This window comes from Periophthalmus magnuspinnatus, chromosome 7, assembly GCF_009829125.3.
Source record: "Periophthalmus magnuspinnatus isolate fPerMag1 chromosome 7, fPerMag1.2.pri, whole genome shotgun sequence".
In the NCBI taxonomy this organism is placed as follows: Eukaryota; Metazoa; Chordata; class Actinopteri; order Gobiiformes; family Gobiidae; genus Periophthalmus; species Periophthalmus magnuspinnatus.
In genome coordinates this window covers 6,468,302-6,492,065 of record NC_047132.1, presented here as the reverse complement: position 1 = coordinate 6,492,065, position 23,764 = coordinate 6,468,302, and the positions used below count along the sequence as shown (strand labels likewise).

The 23,764-nt window shown below is 37.9% G+C and overlaps 2 protein-coding genes across 2 annotated transcripts; one reads left to right on the top strand and one right to left on the bottom strand.

Annotated features, from left to right (window-relative positions):
* The first annotated feature begins 1,513 nt into the window (after positions 1 to 1,513).
* Positions 1,514 to 4,202, top strand: spryd4 (SPRY domain containing 4). The gene is made up of 2 exons (XM_033970075.2): positions 1,514 to 1,661; positions 2,709 to 4,202. The coding sequence occupies exons 1-2, from the start codon at positions 1,520 to 1,522 to the stop codon at positions 3,248 to 3,250; spliced, it is 684 nt and encodes a 227-aa protein (XP_033825966.1). The 5' UTR covers positions 1,514 to 1,519; the 3' UTR covers positions 3,251 to 4,202.
* LOC117373978 (glutaminase liver isoform, mitochondrial-like) lies at positions 4,201 to 23,478 on the bottom strand. Its single transcript, XM_033970111.2, has 18 exons — positions 23,168 to 23,478; positions 20,969 to 21,056; positions 17,399 to 17,520; positions 13,324 to 13,453; positions 12,027 to 12,106; positions 11,103 to 11,266; positions 10,899 to 10,957; positions 8,528 to 8,560; positions 8,383 to 8,441; positions 8,251 to 8,317; positions 8,102 to 8,152; positions 7,531 to 7,707; positions 6,953 to 7,084; positions 6,262 to 6,354; positions 6,128 to 6,189; positions 5,918 to 5,994; positions 5,683 to 5,746; positions 4,201 to 4,719 (listed from the first exon to the last, which is right to left on the bottom strand). Exons 1-18 carry the CDS (start codon positions 23,383 to 23,385, stop codon positions 4,566 to 4,568), a joined length of 1,830 nt encoding a protein of 609 aa, XP_033826002.1. The 5' UTR covers positions 23,386 to 23,478; the 3' UTR covers positions 4,201 to 4,565.
* Positions 23,479 to 23,764: the final 286 nt, after the last annotated feature.

Sequence of the window (23,764 nt, the reverse complement as noted above, 5' to 3'; positions counted from 1 at the left end):
TAAGATTTGATTTCTTTACTTCATCCTCGAGGGGCATTTCTGGTGCAGCCATCTGAAAATATCTACATATACACAAGCAAGAAACAGGAGATTGATATAAGGATGAAGAACACATGAATAATAATAGTATGAAAATGTTTAATAAAACATTTACATCTTGGCCTACACCTGAGACTACAGTGGGTTGATTAAAAGTACAAACAATGATCAAGAGGTAAAATTCAAAACTTTAGAATGCCTATGTTTTTATTTAGATACCTGCATATTGTAAACCTTTTGTCTATTTGTTGCCCCGAAGTATTGTAACAACACTACAAAAAAATAACACAAAAACATTTATTTTTAAATGTACTTTTTATTGAGGTCATGGCAGCAGACATGACAAAGCAGAAAATAGCTGGTAATAAAACACAGTAATACAGTATTAATAATAGAATAATGTGAATTTCATTGTGTCTTTGTCACATTTCAGTGGAACCACTGAGACAGTGAGACAGTGTGTAGGTCCTTAAAACCTTTCCATTAAGTGCCTCTCCTCTAGTGCACCTGTGCCCAGTCACGTGTGCAGAGTCTGCACAGAAGTACACATTTCAATGTCCCCAATAAATAAAAAATGTGCTTTTTAATTTTGTGTTGAGGTTTCAGAGCTGTCACATTATAGATGCAGTTCCCACTCCACGGCTGATATTGAGCCATCTTAAAACTTTAATAACACAACTGTGGCTCAGTTAAAGTCTTCTGTTCTCTTTCCTGGTTATTAGTACTGTTATTGTGTAAATGAGCATGTCTGTGCATGTTAGCTTCATCTGCTGATACTTTATCGATTTTGTTTGTTTGTGTTTATTGTTGTTCTAATTCCTCTTTGCAGGTAACATTATATATTATATAAAAGGACTTAATACTAGATCAATACAAAACATCATTCAAAGTCTTTGTTTGAGGTAGTTTGTGCAGGCCGTGCAGACGTGAGAAGTCCAGGTTGGATTAAACAATTCTTTGACATGAAGTGAGTAAAAGAAATGGTAAACTGTTTGTATGCTATATGTAAGTAACTGCAGGGCTCTAGCCTTTAAATGTGATTGATTGTGTCTTTAAAGGTGTCCTATTTTATTTAAAGGCAGTGACTACATTGTCTAACAACCCTAGGCCCTACATGTGGGTAAAACCATGTACGGCTTACATGTGGGCAAACCCATTTAGAGCCTACATGTGGGCAAAACCACGTTGGGCCTACATGTGTGCAAAACCATGCATGGCCCTCATGGAACCTATGGGCAAACTGAGCTAGGGCCCATACTGGTCGCCCAATACTGAAATATGAACTGTTCTACATACAGCCTCTGGTTATGGGGCCCGTATAGGACACTATGTAATGTTGTCTGGTTGGTTTGTGTCTGTGTGTCGCTGTCCGTGGTGCTGACGCGTCCTGCAGTTTCTCTCCTTCACGGCAGGGGCAGAAGAGCTCACCTTGTGTTTGTAATAAGTCCGAGTGAGTGAGCACGTGATCAGACACAGGAACATGGCGTCGCCCGCAGTGGCAGCAGCTGCAGTCCGCTTGTATCGAGGCCCAGGGCGGGCAGTCTCCCTCCTCTGTGCCCGTAGCAGACGCTCCATTAGCCCGCTGCAGAGGAGGCCTTATGTGGTCACGACAGCCAGGAACGGTATGTCAAAACTTAAAGAAATAATCACGAACCACACGCACAGGGTCAAAAACTGGCTCACAACAATGGATTCCTCATTATAAGTTGTCAACAAGTCTGGAAGCTCGGAAAAAAGAGCAAGTTCTCTTTCCTGCAGCTGTGATCTCTGTAATGTAATTTGTAAACATTTAGTCTCAATTACACTCTTGTCTATTCATAAAATAGTTATCATTGTGTAAATCTTTGTAAAGTTTTCACACGCCTGTTGTTACATAACTATTTGTTTATACGGGTCACTGTGCACGTGCCTCAAAGCAAACAGTATAAATAAAGGTAGTTGTAGTAACTACACACGCACGTAGCAAACCACTATTTGATTTCAGGGCTTTGACTTTGTACAATGTTTTCCCAAGTTTTTCATGAGAGATGGCGCCAGGTAAAAATGTCTACGAATCAAAACTGAACTAATAATAGTATGTATGTGCAATCCATATGATTGTAACGAGCAATACATAAATACATTACAAAACATTTGTTCGACTTGTTTTGGGAAAAATAATAGACTGAGGGGGGCATCCCAGTCTCCTCTCTTAGTAAGAAACTCTTGTAATCAGAAATTGTCCAGCCCATGTGGCAGTCAAACTATAGGCGAGAGACAAGGAAAAAATGATAATATCACAGTTATTGTTAATTAAATGATATGTAGATTGTCTATAAAACTAAAAAATTAAATAAATAGAAATGAACAGAAACATACTGAACCCTTCCAAACAAGGGTTTAAAGTGATCTCTGCATTTTTGTGGTTACTTATGGTCCAGCCACCTTTTATGGGATGCTTAAATTAGCATTCGTGCTATAACCTGGCACCAGCATCTCTCCTATGACTTGTCTTGGATAATGTATTGTTGTGTCCTGTACAAATAAAAAAACATGTGACATATGGTACTTAAACCTCAACCAAGACACATTGCTGATGGATTGTTAAATATTGTATCTTTATTGTTATTGACATTTTTGTCCTTATTGCCTACCCTTAAGTTAAACTCTGTTTTATTTTTCTATTGTAGATGCAAAGTTCAAACTAGATGAGAAGACAGCTCACAGCAGTCTGGACCTCTTTAAGAAGGATACAGGAGTGATCTACCGCATCCTGGGATTGGACCCTTCTCAGGTGCAGAACAACCCCGAGCGCTTCCGAGACTGGGCTGTGGTTTTCGGAGATGAGAAGATCCGCAGTGGGAGGCATTACTGGGAAGTCACTGTCAAGAAATCCCAGCAATTTCGTATCGGAGTTGCGGAGGCGTTGATGTCCCGCGATGAGTGTGTGGGTACCAACAGTTCCTCTTGGGTTTACGGGTACGCTCAGAGGAAGTGGTTTGCCATGTTGAACAATAAAACCGTTCCTGTGACGCTGGTAGGAAAGCCAGACCGTGTGGGAATTCTGCTTGACTACGAGGGGGGAGTGCTAGCTCTGGTAGATGTAGAAAAAAGTAGCATTATTCATTGCATCAAAGCCAAATTTCAGGGAGAGATTTGCCCCGCCTTTGGACTGTGGGATGGGGAGCTTCTGACACACAGCGGCCTGGAGGAGCCGGCAGGCCTCAAGTGAAGACATTTGAGCAGTGGGGCTTATGTAACTTGGGTCCATAAAGGGCAACTGTGTGTTATTTTAGAGGGGGGAGGTATAATGAAAAATATATAATCTTTAAAGGGTTGTTTTGGAGATAAGCCAGATTAAAATATCAAGTCATATCAATGATAATAATTTAAAAAAAAAGAAAGCTGTTACACATTCATACACACATACGTTTTCCAGTAGACTGTACGCCATCTTCTTGTCTCCAGGGAGATGATATGCTTTGCCAAAAATGTTTCATAGTGTGTCATTAAACTTATTTCATCATGTTTGTTGAAAGACATGCATTCTTACAGAAGCCTCTCGCAACTAGACCTGGTGGAGTTAACTGCTTGTCTCTATGGAAATATAATACATGAAATAATATCTCCGTGCAGACAAACAGCCACCTGCTTGCCTGCACAGAGATATTATTCCATGCCCTCTACCAGGAATGTTACATAACAAAATGCAAAATGTCAGTGTACTTCCAAAACAAAGATATAAGGTGAGATTCCTGCATGTTTTTGTACATTTTTGATGCACTGCCATAATATCACCTATCACCTGAATATTGTCATAGGAGCCTAAATGCATTAATGAATTTAGATTTTTTACAGTGTCTTCCACCCATGTTATGTGGTCCTTCTCAAAATGAGGTAAATGAGTGAGGATCACTTTATATTCATAGGTAATTCATATTGAACGCTGATCTATAATGAACCATCCATAGTATCAGTAACACGTTCATACTTCACAAGGTGCTTTTCTGTTCTTTTTGCATTACCTCTTGGTTTATCTTGATTGAGTGAAGTGTTGTGTGTTCTCGGGACATGAATTACCAAATTTGAGCTTTGTAAGTGTTTCCATGCTGTGCCATTATATTATGACAACATGAATTTAACACATGTACCTTAAGATGAACAATAAAATAATGTAAGAAGTGAAATAGTTTTGCCTTTTATTTATAGCTGTGACATATTTACAGTAAAAGTCTACAACAGAAGTGCTTTAGTCATTAATGCTGACTAATGCTCATTGAAAGCAACAGTGACATTTAAAATCAAAAAGCTTAATAGAATTTTAAGTTTGGTTTTAGATTTAACTATACACATATTTACATTTATTGCACATTTGTATACATCCTCTAAATACATTAAAAAAGAAACTAGTTATTTACAAGAGAGAAAAAAATAGAAATTGCACAATTACACAAATCTATAAAATATATATTTTGTCTTTAACTCATAGAATAATTTAGCATAATAATATAAATAAATGTATTTTACTCTTCTAATAATAGACCTACTTAAACAACACTCTTAATAGTGTCCATTATGGTCTTGGCCTCTGTGTCTGTGCTTCTGTAAGTGCTGTTGTAAAGTTGTTGGTAATCTTGAAGCAGTGACACAATTACATCATGTCCAAAGTGCATGGCATCATCAAGAGGTGTGTTCCCCCACCTGAACAAAAATAATTTTCTTTGTTCATATATTTGAGTCTGGGAAAATGTCCAGAGGTGGATAGAGTAGCCAAATTGTGCTCAAGTAAGAATAATTAGTAATAATGTTAGTTCAAAATAATATTACTCAAGTAAAAGTACACTGCCTGGCCAAAAAAGTAGTTGCCACCTGGATTTAATTAAGCAAATAGGTACGAGTCAGGTCTAGGTTCAGCAACAGTCTGTGCTCAAAGAATGAGATCAGCTGACACCTGAATATACTGAATGACCAGGTTAGTCCATCAATGGATTTTTTCTTTCCTGATGACACGAGCATAATCCAAGATGACAATGCCAGGATTCATCGGGCTCAAATTGTGACAGAGTGGTTCAGGAGCATGAGACATCATTTTCACACATGGATTGTCCAGCACAGAGTCCAGACCTTAACCCCATTGAGAATCTTGGGGATGTGCTGGAGAAGGCTTTGTGCAGCGTCAGACTCGACCATCATCAGTGCAAGATCTTGGTGAAAAATTGATGCAACACTGGATGGAAATAAATCTTGTGACATTGAAGAAGCGAAATCGAAACAACGCCACAGCGAATGTGTGACGTAATCAAAGCTAAAGGCGGAACAACCAAATATGAGACTGTGTAGACTTTTTTTTTGGTGGCAAATTTTTTTGGCCAGGCAGGGTATAAAAGTTTTAATAAAAACTATTACTATTAAACATTTACTCAGAGTGGGGAGAGTAACCAAAACTTTTACTCAAGTATGAGTATGGTAACTTCAAACTAAAGATTGATCAAGTAACGTTAAAAGTATGTAGTCCAAAAACTTGTATGAGAAGTACAATTTAAAAGTAAATGCAACTGTGTTCTACCCATCTCTGGAAATGCACAACCACAGTATTATATTGTGGCGGCGGGGATTGAACCGCTAACCAGCACCAAAAAACACATTACTGTGTTGAAATCTCACCTGTCTTTGCTGAGCGGATTCACTTTGCAGATTTCTATGAGGAAGATTACAGCATCAACTTGACCTAAAGATGAAGAGAAAATGTAATGTAAAATAATTGTAATGTAATGTAATGTGATGTAATGTAATATAATGTGATGTAATGTGATGTAATCAAGCATCTGGCATGTGGACATTTCAAACACCAGCTATTATACATCTGTGAATGCAAAATAAATCAATAACCATAAATTACCTTCTGCTGCTGCAATATGAAGAGCTGTGCGAGAGTCATAGTCTGTCAGCTCCATGTTCACTCCTGAGAGGGCAAACCTGCAACATTTTTGTTAATTACTTAAAAATACAAAAAATAAAAATTAACCTTCATCAGTAAATGTTACAGTTACAGTTAATGTGAATGTTTCAACTGGTTACTGAGAAAAATTTGTGAAGATTTTAATTTTACCGTCTCATCGTATTCACATCACCACTGTAGGCCGCAAACATCAGGCTGACCACATACTTGTTCTGGTAAAAAGAAAAGATTCATTCAGGATCATTTGTAAAGTCACAATATCTTCAAAATGGCCATTGACTTACAGGGTCCTCGTCGTATTTTCTGCGTGGATCATGTTTCTTGGTGAAGTGTCTCAGGTTGTCATAATTATGGAAATTGAAGTATGAAACAAGCTCCTGAAAAGAGTAATGTGACAGTAGGTTATAACAACACACAGGAGACACATTAGATTTAGTTATTAAAAGTTGGACTATGTAACTTTTCAGATGAAGTGTCCGCTGTCTGCTTGTTTTCATTACTTTGCCTCAAACGTTCCACAACATGACAGTAAGACTTATCTGTGTTTTATTGATTCAGTTTCAGGTGTTTTTATTGCTCAAAAATACTTTAAAAAACGATAGACAAGTTTAATGCCATATTGTGAAGCATTCCAGGTAAAGTAATATCTCCATGGAGACAAGCAGATGCAGTAAACTGTCTATCAGAAAAGTTGCATAGTGTACCTGGTGTTGTTTTTTTAACCAGTGTAAAATAAGTTTGCATTTCAAACACATATCTGGAGTTGTGTTTCATTCATAAAAATAATCTATTAGCTGCTGCCTTTTTAAAATGATTCACTCTGTAGAGAGCAATAAAATATATATTTTCTATTCAGACACATTAATTAAAATCCAAGCAAAAATAAATGTAAATTCTAACCTGACATAAAATAGTGAATAAATAAATTGTAGAGCATAATAATATCAGCTTTGAGAGGTAATACTGACAGCTCACCTGACAGAAGTGAATGCTCCGGACGCTGTTCCCGAGTCGGTCCAAAGGGGGCGACCAGCACATCACTCCCATGACATTAGGAACCACCAGCAGAACTGCTCCAGACACCCCAGACTTAGCCGGCAACCCAACCTTCAAAATGAGAGACAAGATATTTAATAAATACAGACAAAGTTCTAGTGAAAACGGCAGAGGGAACTACATAGACCATGATGCTTTGCTCATGCTTTTTCATGTGCAACTAACGTGAAGGATATTATTTTTTCCCTGTTCATTAGGACTAAAACCTATTAACACTATAGGATAACATTTTGTAGTTATGAGAATTTCTATAATATTATGTGCAAAAATACAAGTTATCAAATAAATATCTGAACTTTAGGTTAATACAGTGATAATATTGTAACAGTCTTGATATGTGAGCAGTGTTACTCTCCAGCCACAGTTTTGGTGAATTGTGTTTTGTTGACCTTCACTGTTGCTTTGCAGCATGAACAATCTTGCAGACTGTTGGACTGTTGTCTAGACTAATGTCAAGTCCTGCTGATATTTACTGTTTAAACACAGTGGATTCTTACATGGAAAGCGAACTGCCCAGAGAAGTCGTACATCCCACAGGAATGCATCAGGCTCAGTGTGTTTCGGACAGCCTCTGCACTCAGCACACGTTCACCTGTGATTGGACAGATGCCCCCATTGGCCAGAGTGGCAGCCATGACACTTCCAGACTCACAGGTCACTTCGATAGAGCACAGCTGAAATCATTATAAAACTGTGTAAAATTATATAGATACTTATTTATTTATCTATGAAACATTTGCAAGTAGTTAATACAATTTACTTTTTTGACATGTCATCTAAACTACGATTAATTATTAATAAAGGTTCTATAAAGTTTATTGTATCATTTATCAATTTAGACACTCACATTGCATAGTTTATTCATTTCCCAGTCAAAGAAATACAGAGGTTCATCAGTGAGACTCCCAGCATGGATATAACCAAACTAATACATTCATATGGGCAAATAATGAAAAGTACCTTGCCCAAAGACAAACCAAGAGTCTAAAATGTGGAATAGAACTCCCAGTCTAACCAACTAAGATAAACTGGTGTATCCATGTTGCAATTTAGAGTTATGGCGTTTACCTGAAAATAAAAGTCAAGAGCTGCCATCATGTCTGCGTTCTCTGGAAAGCACTGTAAGGACACGCATGTGAATATGTTTAAAAACACTACACCAGACATGTGCACTGTTAAAACACAATAAACTGCAATGACGCAGTAAAATGACTCACTCTCTTCTCCTTGAGGTAGTAACCAATGGCATAATTCCTGTCTCCAGTCTCCTTCTCTGACTGGAACCTACAATCAACAGCATAATAACAACTTAATATGTTCAGTACTTCTGGATGTAAATAAAAGCTTACGTTGCATTACTGAAGCCCACATACTCCGCACCCGCCATGCTTTTAAGAGAATCCATAACCTGAGAATAACATTTGTCATTCACCAATGAACAAAGTATGAGTAAATAAATAATTAGACAATACAGACAAAAGTGAATATACTTACATAATCAAAGCGCTCTGCCTTATTGGACATGGGCTGTAAAAGAAAAAGAAAAGATTTATTGATCGACATTTTGACATTTCACATGATATTGAGGCCATAATGTCAAATGTAATATTGACTTGGGATGTGGAGATTATTTAGTTAATCAATAGTCATAATTATTCAGGTCATAATATAAATGCAAGCACAAAAAAATATAACTGTGAAAATTTTTTGTCTAAAAAAGCAAGCTAAAGTGCTCTATATCTGACTGTTTATGTCACAATAAAGACCTGTTTATCCTATAAACTGTAGGTTACTGTACATAGGCCATTCATTTACATTTTGTTCATTGTAACCTGCAAAATTGATCTGAATTTCTTAGTAACACACATGGAACCAAGTTAGTTGCATTTCATCGTAACAAGCAGCAGATTTTCACTGGCTCCTGTGGCTCAGAAAATAGACTTCAAAGCAGCTCTGCATGTGAACAAGTCTCTTCATGGACCAGCACCAAAGAACATCTCCCTCATGTTAGAGCCGCATTTTGTAAAAAAGCATCACATCATGATCAATTCTCCTCACATTAATCATAACAACTGTGATTTGCCCATTATTTACCCTGCTATATATGTTCATGTTCTCTCTGAGTGGTTTCCCTGTTTGTCCCTACAGGGGGCAGTGTTTCTGTCCTTTGATGTCCACTGTCCCGGGGCACTGTGGTGTGTGTGTCCGTATAGTAATGAGTGTTTAATCCCTTTGGCAGTGAAGGCTGTGCAACTGTTTAAGAGCTCGTTTCAATTTCACTCTCAAGAAAATGGAAACATGCCAAATCTAATCAGAGGAGGAATAACCGACCAGACACGAACATCTAAACTGGTTACACAAAATAAATTAAACCTGGGACTCATTATTATTGACCATCGACAATATAGTACTAAAGGGCTGGGAATGCAGGTATCCCTCTAAATTTGCGTGTCCAACTCAAGAATAGCAATAAGTGCCACTATATTACAACCCTGAAAGTCCATACACCGAAAAAGTCTTGATCTCTTTGTGAGAAAAAAAAAATATCATAAGTAAATCTCACTTTTTATAATTAATGTGGCCTCAGTGAAAAAGTGGGGCATTCTCTAGTAAGTGGGACAGGACACAGGGGCCCTACTCGCTCTAACGGACGACCAAAAGAGGGACAGGTCACCCTACTTTGGCCATTAGTAATTATCAATACTGCACAAATACATAATTAAAAGAATTAAATTAAAATAATGAACTGAATAACACTGCACTTACTGAAGCGTAAAGTTTTTTAAGGCCTTTTTTAATACAAACTATTTGTAGCTGAAAATTATATAACAAAAACTAGATATTTATACTAACTACTATACTACTACTATACTGACTACTGCATTTTAGTCTCAAATGTTTAATTACAGTTTTCTTCAAGTTAAAAAATAAATTCTACAAATACATATAGAAATATACTGTAATGCCTTTTATATTCTGATATCACATTACATCAGAATATAAAAGTACAGTATATATCAGCCTATTAGTTACTTTGCCTACTTCTATTTTAAATTAATTGCAGCTGTAAATTACAATATTACACAACACAGCAGGTCAAACTGTATAGTGTGTATTTCCTCCTCCCAAAAACACACCTTCTGCTCTGTGGCTTCTTATTGGTCAGTGGAGAAGGTCAAGCCCAAAAAAATGTGCCCCTCCCGTTCCCTCGTGAACCTGTCCCATATTTGACAAGAGGCCTCAGTGTACCTCAGTCAGCTGGGTATGTTCGCGAAAAATAAATATACTTGTCCATAAAAGGGAATGGCTTTGAAATAATTTGAGTTTGCGTCACGGTCAGTCTGGCCAAAGTCCATCACCCGCATTTTAGGATTGTTTGGATACAGAGATAGCCTTGGGTGATAAAGGAGACAAGGAAAATTTGTCAACCTCAGCTGTTTCCACACAGAAGCAAACAGCGACAGGCCAAACAACCGTGTCCTTAATTTTGTGACTTTTCTGGTTGATGGTCTGCTACCTGCTTTATGGAGATGTCTCTGCTTCACCTGGAATGTTCTATGATATGGCATTAAACTTATCTGTCTTACATTTATTCAGTTGCTGGTGTTTTTATTGAGAAATTACCTGCTTAAAAACATGCATTCTTATAGTGTCCACCTTTCCAGATGTAGCTTAGACAGTCAGGCTTGGTCAGGACTGCCACATCTGCAGGATTTTTGCTTTTGTCCATGTTTTTGGGTTGATAGGTGTCAAATATTTGTACATGTTTGTGCACACATATACTGTATGACATTAATGCATTATTGATTAGACTGATAACATTCATCTCCTTCATGATAAGTAAGTGTATGCAAAATAATGTTACCTTTATAAGAGAACTGATCACAATAGCTCCAGCATTCACCATTGGATTGTGAGGTTTATCTGCAGACAACATCCAAAATAGCAGCTTAGTAATGAGAAAAATCACACAAATTAAATTAAATCAAACAAAAAATAATTTCTTGGATGATATTCTGGCTTTGCAGCTGAGTATGATGTAATGAGATCATGGATGAGTTAGAGTTACCTTCGTCATTTAGAAAGAGTTTGTTGAATTTGAGTCCACTGGGCTCTTTGCCCACAAACTGGTGCACATGCTCGGTGCCATGCTCATGCACAGCAATGGCATACTCCAGAGGCTTCACACAGGACTGCAGGCAGAACGGGACCTTAGTGTCGCCCACTGAGTGTCTATGAGAGGGAGGGGTGGGGGTCGGGGAGGTGGGGGTGTACAAGGCAGAACAGATGAGCGAAAGTGAGATAAGAGGTGGGCGATATTGACTAAAATAAATATGTTGTTTTTTTGGATCATCATGGCTCACTACCTGACAGATTTATGACATTATATTTTATTTATGTACTAAGATAAAATAAGACATAATTTTATCAGCCCCGAAGCAAATTCTGCCAGTGAAGCATTAAGACATTGTAAATGACCTTAAATATTGCATACAATGAATAGACAGAGAATTACCCACAAATGTCCAGAAATATCACTTTTCAACAGATTATGATATTTAATTATTATTTGCGCTCTTTTTTGGTCACTTTTTTTTTTCAAATTGTAGATGGTATTTCTCTCATTCTACCAGGCCCACTTTTACTTCTGTATGTTGCTGACCTACATCAGTTCATTTTGGTATTTCCAGTTAAGCAGAAAATATGATAAAGTAGGTTGACTTGTATAAAATGTTAAATATTCACGTGCACCAAAAAGTCAACACTGCTCCCTGTCTCTGTGTGGCTTGAAAACAGCTTGTTGTCTGAATATAATTTATTTGCTGAGAGAGGCAGCTCCATGCTAAATCCATGGCTATTTTTTGGTGAATAGTCAAAATTTTTTACAATCGATTTGGAATAATTTTGAAGACAATATATTGCCCACCTCTGTGTGAGATGACATTATGGATGAAAAAAGAATGAATGACATTAAATGATGACATGACTTTACCTCTGTCCATCGATGGTGCAGAACGACACAGCCCAAAGATCAGGACTGAACTTGGCCAACTGTGGAATATAGTCAGCCACCTACAACAGATAAAAGGTATTTCAGATTATATAGAATAACACACAACCAAAATGAGGACAGGAGTTAGCATTCTTGTATCATATAGTATTTGTAATATCCCTCTGCCAAAAAAACTAAAAATCCACTAATGTTTAACCTGACCATGTTAGTAACAAGGTCAATGACTGTGTTCAGATGAAGGCAGTGACCTCTGTGACTCTAAAGGTGAGGCATAGAAATGTCAAAAGCATTTGTGTGTTTTTGTCTATTAAGTGTCTACTACTACTAATCGTATATTTCTGTATTATTATCTATTATCTGTCTGTATGCATATACATATATATATATATATATATATATATATATATATATATATATATATATATATATATATATATATATATATATATATATATATATATATATATATATATATATATATATATATATATATATATATATATATATATATATATATACACACACATTATATGACTGAAAGGTTTTACGCTGTACAAATAAACTTGCCTTGCCATATATGGTGGTCTCATTTTCCCCCATTTCTTGATGCTCGTGTTCTCTATCAAAGGCCTGGGAGCTTGAGGGTTCTGCACAGTATGTCTGCTGTTCCTAGTACTGCACTTTTATGGACTGAGATGTCTGCTGTAGTCACTCCTCCACTCCTCCACTCCTCCACTCCTCCACAAATGCTCCGACGACCACAGGCACCACTGATGCCCTCACCTTCCAGGCCTATATGCTGCAAATGAATTTCCCTAATAAACCTCTCTATACCATAACCAAGACACAAAGCTTATCTAATTTACATAATATTTATCAATGGATGAATAAACACACATGACAACACTTGCATTTTGTTAAATCCTCTGTCACGCCTCGAGTCTATCACACCTACAGTATCTGAACTCTATATTTTCTACCACGACCCGGTGATGACCGAATGAGGGAATGCATCGGGTCCTGTCACATGCACTTTAGCATTTAAATGAGGCCACGCTGTTTACACTCAAGTTACTTTTGCTGAGCTCAGAAATAACCAGCCTATGGCCTGTACATCAGCACATGTCTGTTTAATGTTGTGATGCCACATGACACATGAGCTCACACCTTCTGAATAATGTGATGTAACGTGAAACAAATTTTTATATCCATATACACGTGACTCTAGTTCTGACAGGCCTATACATCTGTTCACTATATATAATGTTAGACTCACTTGTCCTCCCTCTTGTCGTTGTGCGTGGTCGTACATTTTATCGATCTCTAACGTGAACTCCTCAAAGTTGGGGATAATGAACTTCTTCTTAAATGCCTTTGTCAGCAGCAGGATTATGTTGCTCACACATCTGCAGTTAGAGAAAAGATTTAGTGACATTTGGATAGGGAGCGTCATTAAACATATCTAACTCAATTTACATCAACTGGCTAAAACTTTATTCATGAAGTATTGAAAGTTTTGTAATGTTTGTCGAGGTCGATTCTGGGTCACTCTGAGATGTTTAAGTCTAAATAAACAATATACTGTTAGAGATTTTCCACTTCTGCACAGATTTACCAAGGACCTCTCCAGCACAGTCCACATTTCTTTAACTTAATTTAAATTTAATTGTGGGTGACAGTAGCTCAGTTGGTAGCGTGTTTGTCCACTGGTCGGAAGGTTGGCGGTTTGAATCCCGCTCTTGATGTAAAAACATTATAATATAAATATGTGACCATTTAGCTATGACATGCATTACTATGAGGCTATAATACTCCTTACAATGGAAGCAGGTAAATAAACTTGTCCTGCATAATTGTTTTTATACTTTATTGACCTTCTTGTGTAAATTTAGCATCTGCATTTGAAAAGAGCAAGAACAGACTTTGCTCATCAGTGTAACAAAGGCAGTAAAAGGTCAATGGGAACATTGACAGTTTCAACTACTCTCTAGCGTTCTTCCTCAGAATGGTCACCTGATGTTGCTGTTACGAGTCCGTTCAGTGGATTTAAACAGGTTTTGGCTTTGAGAAAGAGTGCTAGTGAGCAGACGAAACTGTCAAGCATGAAAACAAACTAGAGCTTGGGCTGAAAAGAGAATATATTACAATAAATTAACGGAAGACCAGATGAACCTCAGTGGACTATTACTTTATCTATGCTACTGGAGCACTCTGTTACCAGCCACAGATGACCAGATAATACATTTGAGCATTAAAACTAGAAAGTTGATACACCATTGACATATTTAAAGGGATGCTCTATAACTTTTTTGGTTTAGCTTCAATCTGCTTGGCTCTACGGAGATGTTATTGCTTCTTCAGTACCGCATTAAACTTCTCTATATTGCATTTAGTACCTGTCTGTATTGTGGAAAATGCGTTGTGGTACTATAGAACATTTCTGGCAAAGCAATAACATCTAGACGGTGACAAACTGGTGGCAGACCCTCCGACAGAAAAGTTAGTATATGCTTTCAAGGCGCACATTCCCTCACAGTTGCTCTAAACTAAAATATCCTCCTGGAGATCGGCCAATCTGAGACAAAGCTGTCGACAGTTTTTAGGACACACACAGGAGAGACGACTTGTATTATTCATATGGGTCATTTCCACAAAAATGTCTACTTCTATCCATGGTATTTATAGGTCCCAGTGTGATTATGATGAATAAATTACTCTGGATAATACGTAGTCAGCAGAATTTACTTTGTCTCTAGTGTGAGATGTCAACGCAAGGAAAATGATCAGTTTGTTATTTTAATCAACTGCAGCTTGATCTTTTTAAGGCTTAGATGAGCTGAGTAACATTATAGATCATATTCAAGTCTGTAGTTAGTTACTGTAGTTAATCATTTTGATATTTAGTCTAGTTTTTCCATTTAAATTGCACTGAAAATCATGGAAAAACATGCTTGCAGGCTCGCATCTCCACAAACCTGACTCCTTCTGCTTATCTCCATGTAACTGTTGTTCCTTTGGCTCTAATATTCCACAGTAAGGCATAAAACATATCTAGCTCCAAGGAAAATATTCTGAAGTATGGTTTTAGCTTTGTGTTTTCATGGAATCAAGCAGGAGATGAGATGTGCCACCTCCAGAATGAAACATATACACTTCAAGACAGGTTAATTCTACTGAGATATTCCTTCTTAAAAATCATCAAAAGATCTTTACACAAAAGTCTTAAGATGCTTACAAACCACATCAAATTTGGGACTGTAAATCCTGACGAAACCTTGACCACACTTGGACTATATCAGGACTAGAACAGGACTCAACTGGACTCCAACTAAAACTTGGACAAAACCAGGGTAGGTTTTAAACACACTATTAATCAGAAGCACCGTACACATTTTCCCATGCTGTAGCGCCCTGGTTCCTGGCACGTGAATTGGCCCATAGCAGCTGGCACCTGTCGTCTCCCCCTCAGCTCTGTGCAGACTTAAATAGCTCTACCGCTGTTACACAAGCGCTGAAACCTGTGCAAGTCCTCAATAACCTTAACTAACCCAGCGCACACTTCCTCACTTCCTTCTCACAATAATGTTCATGGTGTATGTGCCTTCTCCACCTTCACCCCCCTCCCTCCCTCCACCTCATCTGTTTCATAAGAGCGTCTAATGTGTTGTCAGGGAAACGCACATGTGAACACTTAACTACAGATACAGTCAGACCGTATAAGCAAGGAAGAATATTGTAATCAAAGTGTTGGTCTATAGTGATTTTCATGCTTTCTTTTAATAATACTTTCTTGCTTTTATAGTTATTTGGAGGTTGCCTATTAGCCATATCTATTTTTTTTTATTTAGAAACAATACAAATACATATTTAGTTAGGCTTTTGTCCACCTTTGGGTTAAAGAGTTACAGGTCAGCTCTGTGGAGAGTTGATACTGCATTCTCACAGTAAGAATGCATGTTTTTAAGTATTTATATTCTTACTATATGCAAGATAGATACATTTAATTCCACAGTAAAGTACATTCTAGGCAAAGTAATAGCATATTCATATATACAGGCAACAGGTTAACCTAGTACATCTTTAAGTCATGTTTCAGTCTTTTAGATCTGATGGTACTGGGAAAGTTAAATATTTTCTTTGTTCACCAAGTGTGAAAAGGCTAAGAACCGGCTCACAGTTTAGAGATCCCTTAGGTCCACAGCTAAACCCTGTAGTTGTTCTGTTTACGCACATAAACACCTGATTTTCTTGTTCCAAATGTAGCTTTAGTTTAAGCTGTATTAAGCCCAGAGTTAGTTCTGATTTGATTTAGACACAGAACCAGCTCAATGTTTTCTGAAGTGGTGCAAAACGTAAAAAAAAATCCCAGAGAAACATTTTACAGCAGTGTTTTTAATTAGCGTGAACTAATGTGTGTGGATTGTTCAAGAGCAGACTTAGTGTTGAATATTAAATAGAGATTAGCACTGAAGGAGAATGATAAAAGTTACTATGAACTACACATACAACTGCTAATACTTCATTTTCCACAATTCTTTTTTACATATTGTCATTGTTTCTTTTGTGCTAGTTTTCTTAATCCTGTATATTTTACTGCACTATTGTTAAAACATATTTAAAACAATCAGAATGAAAGATTGTTCTTGCTTATATCGCAGTGTCCCATTTGAAGACAGGCTGGCAGCAGTAAATGATTAGATTGGTGAGATGGGATGACGTGAGTTTAGCTGGCAGAGGTGTTCTGCAAAGGCTGAAAGTTTCATCATCGTTGCGTTACTGCCTTTGTACTCTTTGGCACAAGCAGCAGTGGAATGCAATAAATAAAAGTACTGAGCTTAAGTACACATTTTAGGTATTTGTACTTTACTTAAATAAGTCATGTCAATTTTAAAGTGGATGCTTTTTTACTTTTACTTCACTACATCTGAAAGTATGTATCTGTACTTTCTACTTTTTTATTATTGTCTAAAACCTGCTGAAAAGGCTGAGGGGTTTATAAAAATTGATTTAGTTGTTTCTATTAAACAAATTTCAGGGCAAATCTTTATCAAAATCACTACATAAGAAGCTTTATTAGATCTCAAAATTTGTGCAAAATGCTTTTACTTTTTACTCTTTAAGTGCAAACAGATACGTTTACTTAAGTAGATTTTTTATGTGATACTTTTACTTGAGTATTTTTAATTTTTTTGCTCCAGTATCTGTACTTTTACTTAAGCAACAAAACTGAATACTTCTTCCACCACTGGGCACAGCACTGGATATTAGGCCATCTAAATGTCCAGTGAACATTTACACCATTACCATATTTTCTTTGGCTGCATGTTAAACACACAGGTATGAGATTGCACCTTCTAAACAACGCCTTGTCCATCATGACGGGGCCGATGGAGTCGCGTGAGGCTTGTCTCATGTGCTTCACGCAGTCACGCAGCCGAGGGTCCGACATCAACAAACCAGTTTTCTTCAGGGCCTGAAATTAGACAGAAGAGACGGGGAGTGAGAGAGAGAAAGACAAACAGTTAAAAGTGACAGTAAACAACATGGCCCATATAGTTAGAAACAACAAGTACTAAACCAGAATCAGGACTAAGCAAGATATGGGACTACACAAGGATTAAACCAAGGCCAAATGAGGCCTACACCAGGACTAAATTAGTACAAGATCAGTGTTTGGACGTGTACTGCAAATGTGTTAAAGGATGATCTATGTTATAATGTAGTTTCCTCATCAAAAAACAGACCTAGAGTTGTGTTTTGTTTCATTCGCACATGTTTAACACACAAACCCTGCAAATTTAGAGTTAGAGTTCTTCTCACAAACTAAAAATACTCTGTTCCACCTTGTGATGTCATGTGGTAATACAGGAAGTGCTCCACTGTGTTTTAAAACTTCAGACACCTTCACTAGATTCATTTGGATCATTTCAGTGCTAGAATTTCCCATCTCCAGTGAACTAACGGTAAAAGGAGCTATTAACATTTTGAGCTTTTGGAGATGTAGACAGACTAATAATAAACTTTTACTCAAACAAAACAAAACTTCAGGTATGTTTTGGATGAGGTATGTTTTAAATCTTAAAAAAAAAGAAAAAAAATAGATAAAAATGAAATAATAATCTAATAATAATCTAAATCAAATTAGATTAAAATTAAATTTAAAACATATATATATTATGATTTTTTTTTTTTACTTTTAGCCTAAAGATTTTATTACCTTTAAAAAGACTGTGGAGTACAGTATATGCTCAATGCCGGTTTTATCATTTTCACATCAGTAATTCATATCACAAAAGCCTAAAATGTCAACATGACTCTCATTCTTATTCAAGTTCAAGCTAATCCAACTAGTTTTTTAATGACTTTTAATACTTCAGACAGAAATTGGGCAGCAGGTTGTCCGCTTAGGGCCCCTCAAACTTATATAACTCTCCTCTCACATGAAGTCAGCCCTCTGGTTCATGAGCTCCACCTTAGCTGTACTAAAAACAGGCACACTCTCTTAATTCATAAGCAGCAGACATGAGGCTATTTTAGCACGGGGCCTAGTGTGGAGACGCCGCAGAATATAAAGTCAGACTGCGTTCAGTGCCGTTAAATTACAATCACAATTTGAATGGTTGCAGTTTTGTAACATTTCTCTGCAAACAGTTAACTATTTTAAGTATAAAACCGTGTAATTCTATAGTTATTTAGACCTCTACAAACACTTTGAATCACATGGGTCACTTGGAATATCTTAGCAGTTCATATTTCAGCCTTGTTAATGCTCCTGGATGCGTTTAAAGTTAGAATTTTGATGATTTTCTGCAATTAAAACATCAATTGCAAATCTAATAACATCAAAACGCCTGTCAGAAAAGTTGCATTTAATATGTTTTTTGATATTTCAGTGGCAAATGCATGGTTTGCCTGCTGTCATCTTGAAAACACAGGTGAAGATGAAGAGCAAAGAATGAAAAATCACAAATGAAATGGAATTGGAACAGTGTGCATCTAGCAGCCACATAAAAAACCCAAAAGGATCTTGTTGTACTGCACCAAAACTGATAACGCAATTGTTTAAAGTACATGTTATAAAATCTTTGTGATTCTTCTATTGGTTTAGCAGATTATTAATGCACCAATTGTAATCCAAACAGTAACACAGTGCAATAAATACACTCTATTAACTTCCAAACCATGTCAGAGCGGACTCTTGACAATATATCCAACATATCCAACAACCAATCCTTCATATTCTCTATTAAAAGCCTTTCCTTCACAAACTAAATAGCTTGCAGATTATTTAAGCACTGTTTACCATTATGCATCAATTAAACTGCTCTACTATTCAAAGCCCAGCGCAGCACTCTCTTCATTACACAGAACAGTGCCTGTAGTTTTAATAGTACACCAGGGACTGTATGTGGGTGATTCAAAGTCTTTCTGCGAACTCTGTAATTATGTTGATACCGGTTTTGTATTTTTCTCCACCTCAGGACACACCACGCGCTCTTGACCTATTTCCACACATCGGCCGTGATGCGTCTTTATTTCACAATCAGAGCTGGAAATGATTTTTGAATTACGCAGAGGCTGATATGCAATAAAAAGCCTTTCTTTGCATTTTGTGAAAAACGTGTGCACATGCAAAACAATAGCACACACTCTAGCTTAATATAATTCATTCATTTTTGTAGTTTCCTATGTTTTATTTCAGTTCTGGTTAATAAAATTCACTACGCAAAGGTGAACTGTGGATACCAACATTGTGACAGTATTAAAAATCCATGGTAACATATGATAATACAGTAGTACACTAATTGGCCCATCAAAATTCGTTACTGTGACAGGTTTAATCCATGTGCCCCAGAATTTAGAAATATGCCAGGTGTTATTTTTAGAGTCATTACATAAGCTCGGCCCCAAACACCTTCTCACCACATAGAAGAATTCAGCCGAGGACATGCTTTGTTTATGCCGTCTGTCACTTCCCACGTCAAGGTTAAGTTTAGAGCAAGGAATATAATTGTAAATAGGTATAAAAAACTCAAATAAAATCAATGTTCAAATACGATACGCCGGGGTCCCTTTCATGTTTACGTCCAATTAAAACAAAAATAAAAGTCACATATTTTGGAGTTGGAGTAGTGGGCTATAGAAGAAGTAAAGAACAGGAAATAGACCCTTTGTAACTTTATTTATGGTAGTGAAGCTCAAACTAAGATAATAAAGGGTAAATGAGTCCTATAGGAGGGGCAATAACATCTGAATCCCGCTTCTAAAAGTAGATGAAATATGGAAACTGAAGATCAAGATTTACTCATTTTTATATAACGTCTTTCCACCTTCAAGGCATTAAGGAACTGCTCATCCGTTCACACACACATTCATACACCAGTGTACGCAGATGCTGAAGGTGGAGGGGGGTAGTGTCTTGCCCAAGGACACAATGACAGTATTCATTTGTGAGAGCTGGAGTCACACCGCCAACCTGTAGGGGTTGAGAGCGGGAATCGAACTGGCAACCTTCAGATCAGAGGACAAACTGAGCTAGTGTTGCCACTCCAGATAGTTCCTCCTCTACTGTCTACTCTGTGTACTGTGTTAAGCCAACTGTAACTTCATTTGAAGGTGTAACTTTGCCCGGCATGTTCCACAACATGGCATTAACTTATCTACCTTGCATTTGCTTTCATTTTTTTGAAAAACATGCACTTGGTCTGACTTGTAACCTGCTGGAACTAACAGCTGAATGTAAACAAATGTGCATGAGGTCTAACGTGATCACGTTTTAATTGTGATTATATTCTTTCAGCTCTAGTTCCTTCCGTGCTAAGATTAATTTAGTAAACATCAGGTGTGTCCTCGAGCTCTGCCGCAGTGGAAAGTCACAACATTGAGTGACAGGTGAAGTGTGAAGGCTGCTGTCGACTCACAGAGATAAACTGAGACACGGGAATGCTGTCTTTGCCCTCAGTGATGGTGTAGAACAGGAGGTCCTCCATCCCCTCCATTAACCTGTGTCTACAAGAGGGAAACAGAAGGAGGAAAGAGGGAGGCAGAGGATGAGAGTGGGGTAAAGAGAGAGACAGACAGACAGACAGAGAGAGACAGGAGAAGAAATGGTGATTAAGAGAGAGAGAGACAAAGAGGAATAGAGAGAGGGATTGGGGAAAGAAAAGAGAGGTATAGAGGAGGATAGACAGAGAGAGAAAGTAAGAGAGTGGAATGAAAAAGAGAAAGGAAGAAAAAAGAGGGGGGACAGAAAGGAAGAGAGGGGAAGGCAAGAAAGAAAAAGAGAGATTGAGAGAGGGGAGGGAGGGAAGAAAGAAAGAAAGAAAGAAAGAGAGACAGGGAGGGTTGAGAGAGAAGGGGATGATAAAGAGAGGGACAGGAGAGAGACAAAGATTGAGTGAGGGAGAAAAGGGTGAGATGAAGAGAGGGGTGGGAGAGAGAGAGAGACATTGGGATGGGGAAAGAGAGAGATGGACAGAGAGAGAGGAAAAGGGATGATGATTAAGGGAGAGAGAGACATAGAGGAGTAGAGATTGGGATTGTGGAAAGAAGAGAGAGGCATAGAGGAGGAGGGGGGAAAGATAGACAGAGAGAGGAAATAAGAGAGTGGAATGGAAGAGAGAGAGAGAGAAAAAAAGAGGGGGAAGAAAAGGGAGAGAGGGGGAGGCAGGAAAGAAAAAGAGAGATTGAGAGAGGGAGGGGAAGGAAGAAAGAATGAGAGAGGCGGGTTGAGAGAGAAGGGGATGATAAAGAGAGGGAGAGGAGAGACACAAAGATCAAGTGAATGAGAAAAGGGTGAGATGAAGAGAGGAGGTGGGAGAGAGAGAGACACAGAGATGGGGAAAGAGAGAGATGGACAGAGAGGAAACAGAATAAGTGGAAGAAACACAAGGGGAGAGAGGGGAATTAGAGAGAGAAAGTGGCAAAAAGAGCGAGGAGAGAGATAAAGAGAGAGGGGTGAGGGACAGTGTAGGAAGGTGAGGGGGCAAAGAGAGAGAGGGGAGCAGGGGTCGACACAGACAACAAAGAGAAGTTAGTCAAACATGAAGCTTGTACGTCAATCACATGACCTGTTGAGAAACACTGGCACATGGGCCAATATTGCTGCATCAGCGCACACAGACGCACAGCTTGTTTGAGGTTAAATACGAGGGCAAATATGGGCTCATATCTCAGAGATGTTTTTAACCCTTTCAGAACATGATGAATTATCCAGTGTTGTGCAAATTTGATTTTGCACAATATCAGGGAATAAAGTTCAATAAAATTTCAGTTACACAAAAATGTAAGAGGTGGATTTCAGATGGCGTCACAATGTTCTACGTGTCAGTAATATTTGATAGAGATGGAGGGCAGCTAAAATGAACACTGTTAAAATGCACATTTTTGTTGTAATACAGATCGTTATAGAAAGTCATAGAAAAGATCAGGTCAATATTTGCCCATTTTCCTGGATATTTCTTATGGAAAGACACAGTAATCAAAGTGACAAAATCCTCTTTCCACTCATCTGGGAGTATGACATCATCATCACGCTCTACACGCTGAAAACTGCCAATAATGAACTGACCAAATGAACAATTTTACAATAGTGTGCAACCCTTATATTTTAAAGGCATAGCATGTAAGATTTTAGAGGAGGAAAGTCAACCGGATGATTCCATGGAAACAGAAAGTTATAACCATACTTTGAAACATTCTACTTGGAGATGGATGAATTTAATGCCATAATGTGGAAGATTAAAGCCAAAGGAACGACATTTCCATGGAAACAAGCAGATGACCATCCTCCAGGCCGAATAGGAGTCAGGTTTGTGGAGATGCAAGCTGTGAGTTTTTAGTGCAATGAACACAACAAAAACATGTTTGTATTTTAGATTATTTTCTGGCCAAAAATGACTGTACATACTATGGTTAAGTTAAAATGATAAGAATTACATTTAGCATACAATTCTGAAAGTTGTCCATGTGAAAGAATATGTTAATTTTTTGTTATAGTACATCCAGAAATAAAAATATGCTGTGACTTCTGGTGATATGTCCATCCTGTAGTTTACTCGTGCTAGTGGTGTGTCTTAAACATGCATTATACCAGAGCCAGTCAGTTTGTTGTAACCTACTTGGTGCGTCCTTGGTCTTCGGGGCAGGTCTGATGGAGGCCTCGTTGGGGCTGAGGAGGTGATGCTGTGGTCCCCCAGCCTGAGGACAGAGGAGCAGGGAGCAGAGTCCGCCACAGCACAGAGCTACTCTCACATCCCAGCCTGGCACTGGGCCCTGCATGTTTCAACAACTGCAAGAGTCCTGGGTTAGCTGTCCTCAAACTTTTTAAGCAATGCATTAGTATACGAAAAGTATAGATGAGTGAATATTAAAAGAGCACTGAGAATAAAGCAAGATTTGGCCCTGTGTTTGCTGCTGGAGACTTGTGGCCAAAGTAGTTGGTCCTCAGTGAGTTTAAGTAGGTGGTGTTTTACAGTCACAGATCAAATGCACAGAGACGAGGAGGAGGTGGAGCCCACAGACACACAGGCTGACCTTATGACAACAGCCACTCACATACAGTCACTGGGGCAGCTGATAGCAACATGACCAGGAGTGAGCATTCACATTACCCATGGGTGTCATACTGCGACCGTTGTCATAATGATTTAAGACTAAATACTCTGGCCACCTGCTGGTTTTACTTTGGCCTGTAACACTTTTCATTTAGTTTAATG